At 38.7% G+C, this 8,989-nt stretch overlaps 1 protein-coding gene across 3 annotated transcripts; it reads right to left on the reverse strand.

Moving 5' to 3' along the window:
* Positions 1 to 266: 266 nt before the first annotated feature.
* Positions 267 to 8,505, reverse strand: arfgap3 (ADP-ribosylation factor GTPase activating protein 3). 3 transcript variants are annotated; one of them, XM_078243155.1, is made up of 17 exons: positions 8,332 to 8,505; positions 7,536 to 7,654; positions 6,767 to 6,839; positions 6,519 to 6,650; positions 6,274 to 6,354; positions 6,060 to 6,156; positions 5,910 to 5,969; positions 5,739 to 5,785; positions 5,474 to 5,625; positions 5,247 to 5,378; positions 5,026 to 5,151; positions 4,538 to 4,687; positions 4,187 to 4,313; positions 3,843 to 3,930; positions 2,636 to 2,760; positions 2,516 to 2,539; positions 267 to 1,897 (listed from the first exon to the last, which is right to left on the reverse strand). In XM_078243155.1, the coding sequence occupies exons 1-16, from the start codon at positions 8,398 to 8,400 to the stop codon at positions 2,522 to 2,524; spliced, it is 1,596 nt and encodes a 531-aa protein (XP_078099281.1). In that variant the 5' UTR covers positions 8,401 to 8,505; the 3' UTR covers positions 267 to 1,897; positions 2,516 to 2,521. The 3 variants fall into 3 exon arrangements, with proteins under 3 accessions (XP_078099281.1, XP_078099280.1, XP_078099279.1); XM_078243154.1 differs by lacking the exon at positions 267 to 1,897 and having other exon boundaries at positions 2,199 to 2,539; XM_078243153.1 differs by lacking the exons at positions 267 to 1,897; positions 2,516 to 2,539 and having other exon boundaries at positions 2,612 to 2,760.
* Between the last annotated feature and the right edge of the window lie 484 nt (positions 8,506 to 8,989).

Consider the following 8,989-nt stretch of genomic DNA (forward strand, 5'->3'; position numbering starts at 1 on the left):
TCATTTAAGTAAAAAGAAAATATATATATTTCAGTTTCTCCAATGTGGGGATTTGCTGCTTTTTACGGTTTTATGTGATTGTAAATTGAATATTTGGGGTTTTAGACTGTTGGTAGAATAACACAAGACATAAAGATGTCAACTTGGATTCTGCGAAATTGTTATGGACACTTTTAGCTATTTTCTTACATACCAAACAATGAATCAAACAAAGAAAAATGTACATTTCTGTGCAGTGTAACCACAAAATGACCAGGCAAATGAGCTTCAGCACGAGCCATTTATTTGGCATGTTTCCAAAAATCCTACTTCCATTTTGAGTGTCAAAATATGTCAAAACTTGATTATCAGTAGCTTTCTATAAATGGTAATTCAAAGCCCTATACAACATTGTATGTAGCAGTACTATAGTATAGCTTTTATTGATCAATTCTGTTATTCCATTATTATTTAATGGGTCCCAACAGCAGTTTGCCATCTTGTATTCGGGATGTGTCAGCGTGTCCTATTAACTACAAGGGCCATGCAAATTACACAAGCTACTATTCTTTTAGGTAACATTTAACAATATTTAACAGCAGACGACACAAACAATCTTACAAAGATCAACTAAATTAAAGTCTAACATGGACGCAACGTCAACTTCGAGGCAAATGTTGAATTGCAATACAGTACATTCAAGCAAAAGCTGCCACATGCAATTTCTAACAAAATAATGTGCAAAAAGATAGCCAGCACAGTATTGCAATATAAGGGCGCGTTAATCAGAGATCTTTGGACTAAGGCATAAAGTGATGGAGTAAACAAATATTTGGTCATTGAAGGATCTACAACTTTCACTTTTAGGGTTTCTTATTTAACAACTCAAACTCCTGAGAAGCATTAACAGTACAGAAATTGCTCAGTAATATAATCATCCAGTTCCCAAATCAGGGCTTAAAAAACTCCAGTCCGTTAACTCTGCACAATTAGATAATCTGAAAAAGCATTTTAAGCAGCATGGCAAACTTTAACTTAATGCTAAAGCGCAAGCCGTAGTTATTCCACCCCAGAGCCGTGAACAGATATCAACCTGTTTTTCTATTGCTTCCAAATGCCAAATCCCAAATCACATTATAGCACCACATGTAGTGCGATTTATTTATTATGACATTTGCAGTATGTTACAGCAACAAGAAAATGAGGCCTTGAAAAAGGGATTGTTTTCATTCATATTTTAAGTGAACATGTGTTGCTGTACAATGGGGCCTGAAAGCTATAAAGAGGTCTGCATCAGATAATTCTAGCCTTCAAGTGTGGGCTATTAAATGTAATACCAAATGGGAAAATGTAGAATGTAATAGCGGACGTACAAAAACACTAACAAAAAACAGCTACAAATTAAATCCAAAACATCATCAAAAGGCACCCCTCAAAATAATAATCTACTGCTTACAATGTTGACCATATTATCAATTACAACATCTTAAAATGTCTGATTCCAAGCAACAGAAATGAGAAAAAACACACAGTGCAATTGACATACATCAAGCAGGGTTATTCTAACGCTATTAGGTAGATTGCTAAAGGACTAACCAGTAAGCTTAGCATAAAGACTGGAAGCAGCTAACTGGCTCTGTCTAAAGGTTACAAACGTTTTATCACGCTGGTTGGTAAGCAGACTGTTGCCTACAGACAGAACCAGGCTAGCGGTTTGCTCCGGTTTCCAGCCGTTATGCTAAGCTACGCTAATCGGCTCCTGGCTAAAGTTTCGTATTAAACTGGCAGATAAGAGTGGTATCAATCTTCTCACCGTACTTCTGGCAAGAAGGTGAATGAGCATATCCTTCAAACTCAATTTTTAATAGCTGCATAGATTTCATGCCATCTTGTCCTTTTATAATAACAGATGCATGGCCTGCAAAAACAAAGAAAAACATAACTATTCACAAGATAATGTAGCTAATGTGTTAACGTGGCTACATAACTGATAGTATGTGTGATTAAAAATATATATATATATATATCTGGTCCCCCAAGGCCTCGTTATCAGGTTTTGGTCCCGTCTCTGAAAGAGCAAAAATAAGTGCACTTTGGGGACAGCAAGGACACTTTCAAACCTGTGGGAATGTGCAAAAAAAGCACAATACAGAGTGCACATGATGAGTGAGAGTATGTTAACCAATTAAAAACTTACTGAGTACTCTACACTCCTTAGGTTACCTCGTCAACTAGAGAAATCCGAACGCAAATCCATCCTTCAAAACACCACAAACCCTCTGCTACACATATATATATATATATATATATATATATATATATATATATATATATATATATATATATATATATATATATATATATAAATATATATAAACCCCAAGACACCAAAGCAAAATAAGCAATAACTAAATAAACTAAAATAAACTAAACTAAACTCTGCTCCAAGGATGAGTGACCACCACTCATTGGGAAACTTAGCTCTGTTAAACAGAGGACAACTATGCAGACGCTGAATCTAACAGAAGCCACACACCATGACTCAGGAGCTGTAGTGATCCTGGAAGAAAGAAAATACATCATTAGAACTTGAATTGATGTTTGTTAGACAAGATGTTTATATGATCATGATTCAAGTGGTGTATTTCTGACCGACCTGAATTGAGCTAACTACGCCGCTGGCCATGACGGATAGTTTTCCAGCCACTGAGCGCACTCCCAGTTTGAGCTGTGACATGTCAGGAGCACTGGGCAGCACGTTGGTCAGACGGTAGGAACTCACTGTGAGCACAAGACAAACAAAGTGATTTAAGATTATTTTTGGCGTTCCCCAATTTCCTTTTGTACAAAGTTTACGGGTGGTCCAGACCTGTTGAAGGAGTCTTGTACAGACAGTCTGCCTCTCTCCACAGGGGAAAAAACAAACACTTTTGACTTAAAAACTAAATTAATGCTTTAATCTGAATCAATTTGGAGTTAAAATGTGTTACGGAAATCAACTAAAATTGAAATAAACAGTTCATTGTCTGATTATTTCTGTCACGGTACAGACAGCACTTCTAACAGCACAGATGTAGTTATGCCTCGCAGTCTAATGACACATTGATTGTCATACAGCAATTTGTGGACTATGTAAATACGACATTCATTAAACTGAAACAAGCAATTATCTACAAGTTTGTGCAGTTATCGGTTTGATAATCTAATGTGAAACACTTGTATGAGCAAGCTTTGCGGAAAAATGTTTAGGTTAAAAGGTCCAATGTGTGGGAATTTCTCCCATCTAGCGTTTCCCATAGTACCTATTACAGCTACGGTAGCCTTCACGCTTTGTTCTGACGACGCCGGTCTCTTGCTCTTTTCAATATCCTTTTTCTTTTTCTGGGCGAAGAAGACTCCTGTTCCTGAAATTTGGATTTTGAATACGTGTGGTCCTCCGTGTTTCCTTCTTCAAACTTGCCGGGGCCGGGAAGCGACGATACCCATTAGCAGCATTAGCAGCACCTGTGAGTTTATCATGTGACAGCGAAAACGCGAAAGGCGGAGCAGTATATCCTGTATGTCCCTTACCAGCTAACGTATTTCAAGAGGGCGCATGAATATGGAGTGTCTACCCCAGTTCATGTGAATGCAAATGTAAGATTTCAAGCCACAAGGAATACCTGGAATTGATGGTGGAGGTACATATTCATGAAAAAGGACAAGTTTGTGAATGGGCAACACAGATTTTGATAATGAACAACTAAACACGTTACACACTGGACCTTTAAGAATATACATTTATTTCTATTTATCAAGAACACAAACATAAATGGTTATTGAAATGCTTTTGCTGAGGCAGTGATGGTGCAGTAGTCTCTTACCAGTCTGTTTCTTTGGATCATCAAAGAGGTCTGCTGAACTTATAGAGGCACTCCCAGAATATCTTTCCAGTCGTGTTTTGGCCTCATACTAAAGAGCAGAAACACAGACATATTTTTTTTTTTTTTGCAAACAGTCTTGAGTACTTTTCAAATTTTAGTAATTCTTATGCGCGATCACTATAACCACTTATATAAAACGTTAAACGCTATATTATTGACCATCTACAATTAAAACCACGCAGTGTGCAAGTCAACACATCATCATCAAAATCATGTGTTACACAATGTATGTTACAGTATACACAACGTGTGGGATGGGTAGGACTCATGTTGTCATTGCGTACCTCAGAGTTATCTTGTTTTCCAAAGTACATGTCAGAAGAGATGGCTTTCACGTCGCCTCCAAACTTTTTCTGAGCTTCTCCTGTGTCTGACACTGGCATTGCTTCTGGTTTTCTTCTGGCTGTGGGCCTGATAAAAAAAAAAAGTAAAAAAAAAAAAGAAGATGATTATTACAAATGAAAACACTTATGATTTAATAACAGAAATCAGCACTAACCGATAGCTGTCTATTCTGAAAGCAAAAAGGTTAAATTCCTACTGTATCAAGCAACAACAATAAGTAGTAAAAAGGGAGGTCTGTTACACTGACAGCAGCAGGGTCTATATTACATTTAAAACACACAATATCCTACCTGTCATTCAGCGATGATATTGTGGAGGTCATGTAGAAGTCCGGCTCTGGTTTCTTGCTCTCCTTGATCCAGCCTCCTTCACCTCTGTCATCCCACAGCGAGGAGAAACTATCTGACGTTTCTGTTTGATCGTCAAACCGGGACAAGATCCTTAAAGAAAAAATGGTCAGAATAATAATGTCATGTGCATGGATTTTGTATCAGAACTGAATTGGCATGATCAAAAGCAGATTTCAAAATTCAAATTCAAAGAGCTTTAAAGCCACGAACACATTAAGATACAGTATTGCCAAAGCAGTGTATGATTACTGACATTACATTCAGAAAATTGTAATAACATGCTTTTAAAAACCAAACTGCAACAGCAGATTCGTTTTATGACTTTGAAAACAAAATAAAATGAATTGCATTTGTGCACACAAAATTAAAGAGAACATATCAATGATAACATTTAAAATACCAGTTATTATAAATCCCATTTATCTGACCTAGAGCTGAAGGACCCTTCGTCGTCATTGTCCTCGGTGAACCGTCGTGCTTTGGTGGTCTTGGTCCCCAGTGGACTCTCCTGCTGGATCATGTGCATGTCCGATGTCACAGAGTGAGACACTCCACTGCAGAGCGATAATGGGAGCAAGAAACAGACATATGAAAACAAATCCTTGAATCAGCAACTGGATCACTAGTGGTTGTTTCTTCATCATCATACCTCCTCATGCCCAGACCCATGCCCAGTCTCTCAGCTTGCTCTTTCCTATTCCCCTCTAATCCCTTCAACTTCTTCTCCTCCATTTTCCTCTGCTGCTCAAAATCCTTACAGGCCAGTCTCAGGGATGGAGAGCTGAGAAGGAAGAAGGCAGGCAAGGTTTAGGCAATACAGCAGCAAAAAGAGAAACACAATTTTGTTTTTAAAGAAAGAAAGTAAAAGTAACGCACATGGATTCCTCAGGTCGGTTGCTCTTCTTGGAAGCACCAGTGCTCTCTTCTTTCTCTCGGAGCTTGTCGGCAGCTTGAGCCTTCTTCTCCAGATCTGAGAAACTCTTACTGCTAACCTTCTGAGCGCCCAGACCGCCTTTCTTAGAGGCCAACTAGAAGCAGACACATTTTTACAAAACACACTATGAATGCAAAGTCTGTGAACACACATACAGCGCTTACCACAATGCGTAATGTCCAAACAGAAGTTACTATGAGTACATACTGTTTTCTTGGCAGCAGTTGGCTTCTTCTTAAGGAGAGAGGAAGGCTCTGGAGAGATCAAAAGGACAATAACATTACACCTCCTACAGTTTAGTAAAAACTCAGATACAAAAACGGGGTCTAAAATGGGGGAATGGAGTAATGTAAGTAAACGTGAAGAATATAAACCAACCTAGACTTGATTCTGTAGAAATACTCAGCATCTCCACACTAGGGCCCTCATCCAGATTACCTGAAAAGGTTTAATGTATATGCGATGAGCCATAAATGGAAACGAGATAAATACAACTAGTGCATGTTTGTATTTCATGAATATCATTACCGTCTTCCTCTTTCCCCCTGGTTAAAGGCTTCTCTGATGTGGAGGAGCTGAGACACATTTGAACCGTGTTGGCCGTGTTCACATTTTCAGGAAGAGCCTAGGCGTTAAACAGACACAAGCGGTGAAATTACTAAAACCCTGTCACTGTGTAGGTATCCAACAAGCAGGTATGTGGATACAATTACACTTAGGCAAGGGAAGCACACTCCTATACCTGTATATGAAGACTGAAGAAATCCACTTGCTTGTCATCCGGTGATGTTGGGGAGAGAGGAGCCTGACTGTCAAGCCACAACTGTACAGAAGAAGAGCAGGAAAACTGATACAGCTATCTGTGCACTTAAAGATATATTCTATGCAAAGTGCAGTAAGCAGAGAGGAACTCAATTCTGGCTTCCCTCCAATCTGTGGAGCAAGTGTGGGATGTTTTAAGACAGTAAACAAACGTGTCTGCATTACCTCAGTGCCATGGGATCTGGTGGCTTGTGTGGCTGAAGTCTTGATCTTCTCCCTGTACAGCTGAGCGGCTCGGCTGTTGTACTTGGTATTGGCAGCACTGGTTGTGCACCCATGTTGACTGAAAAATGACATCTAAACAGATACAGGAAGGATGACAGGAAGAATTAAGTAACATGACATGTGAGTCACACAATGCTGGAATTAAAATCTGTTGATAGTGTGCCGATATGCTGCCTTCAGGTACTGACCGCACTGGCATTGCCTCCCACTTGCATACATCTTAGCTGAAACCAAGACCAATTGAAATCCAGCTCAGTAGACCTGTGTAACACAACAATGTCAGGATTTGAACAGACCTTAACATTTCTATGTCGCTAAACGGTTTGACATGGACAAACAGCATCTCAGGTTCCAAAATAATTCTCTCCATACCATTTTACTCTTGTCTGGAGGTTTCTGCTCATATTAACAATCTTGTGCAACCGTTTGCTTTTGTGTTTTCGTGACCAGAATATTGCAATTCATTATACATTTGCGGCTTGCCTCAGCCAAGTAACAGTAGCTTGTCTGCAGATGGTTCAAAATGCTCAATCGTCTACCAAAGACAAAGCCCAGGGAGCACATTACCCGTGTTGGCCTCACTCCATTGGCTACCAGTGGAGTTTAGAATTCAATACAACATTGTCATTATTATCTATCAGGCTCTACACAGTAAACCCCCTGAGTACATTTTTTACTTGATGTCACCATATAGTAACTTAACATGTCTACTATATGTCCCAGAGCTTAGCTTAACATGACTATAGAAGAAGCGTTTGCTGTCTTTGCCCCTACATTTTGGATTACTTTACCTCTCACTGTAGGATGGTCCAATTCAGTTCTAATCTAAATTGTTTTGTTACATTTGTATTTGTTGTTATTGTACCCGTTTGGCATTTCCTGCTAAAAGCGTTTATTAGGAGGCACTTTGTAACTTTTGTTTAGAAAAGTACACTATATAAATAAGTCCTGACTTACCTGATAAAGGTCAGATGCACGCCAAGAGATCTGTGTGTCCCAGAGCAATCTATACACAGGAATACACCATAGGTGATGCTGGCCCAACTGGGGTTTTTAGCTGAGCAGTCAAAGCAAATCTAGGAGAAAGAGAGGACATGAGACGCATAGAAACAAATCAGTATATAAATAGATGAGTCAATTGATAGTTCAATGAAACAGTAAAGACTAAAGTTATGTTTCAACTTTCACCTCATTCAGGATTATACGATATATCAATAAAAAAAGACGTGGAAGCAAACAATGTGAAGGATGTTTGTAACCATGAAGGTCTGAAGTGCATGCTGCCTGTGCAATTAACTGGCTGCTGATTCAAACAGCTGTTGGTGAAATGGGATGAATTCACTCTTACTTACTGGTAAAGCAAAAAGCACATTTCCATTGGGAGTATATTCAGAATGTATGCACTACTGTTTACACTTGGCTAAGCCTTGAGGGAGTTTAAAACAAACGGAAATTAAGCCTAAACAAACACCTAGCTTAATGTCAACAGTCAAAACGTAGCTAGCTAGGCTGTCAACCACTTGGATAACGTTACGTCTGGTAAAGTTTTCGGACAGATTATTCTCCTGCAGATGTTAGGGTACAATTCATAACCAACCGATTTTACTCATGACACGCATCAGCTAACGTCAATTGTTAAATTAAGCTGGTGAATTAAAGCTAACTTTGGCGTTTCTCAAAGTGCGACGTGTCAGATATACAGTTTAACTTCCTTGTTAAAGAGACTAAACCGTCCGCCGTTTGAAACTCTCACCTTATTCGTAGGGATGGCGCGAAGTCGCTTAAAAATAGTGGAAATGTCCTGCTTGCTGGGCTCTGACATTGTTCTATCTGTTGGTAATAACTGGTGGTTAGACAGCGAAGTAGCATGAACAGCCCTGTGTTTTTCCTCAATAATAACCGAATACGACACGTCAATAGGGGAACATCATGATCGTGCTCTGATTGGATAGAAATGACCCGTGGTTATGTTATTGTAGCAAGGTCTCCTGGGTAATGTAGTTACTTTACATTTCAAGTTTCAGTTGTGTTTTCACAGTGATATGGAAAGTATTAAGATCATTTACTTCTTTTGTGAAGGATGGCCATATGTTTATATACATTTTATTACTGTTGGACTGCTTGAGTAGGACATATAAACATTTAATTCAAGGTACAGACTGATTCAAGCATCAACTTTGCATCACTCAATCGAAATGACACAAATATGATTAAATATACCCCCAGAAGACTTTACCAGTTAGAAAGTGGATTTATCTGCAGTACACTGACTACAAACAGCAGACACATGTGAAGTAAAAACAAAACTCTCTAAAAATGTGTGCATTTGAAAAGTACAAAATTGCATGGACCACAACTTGTAGAATTCAGTGGTCATGTTTGGTATAATTCATTTAATAAACTAAATGTAA

The sequence above is a fragment of the Sander vitreus genome, chromosome 23 (assembly GCF_031162955.1).
Source record: "Sander vitreus isolate 19-12246 chromosome 23, sanVit1, whole genome shotgun sequence".
NCBI lineage: Eukaryota > Metazoa > Chordata > Actinopteri > Perciformes > Percidae > Sander > Sander vitreus.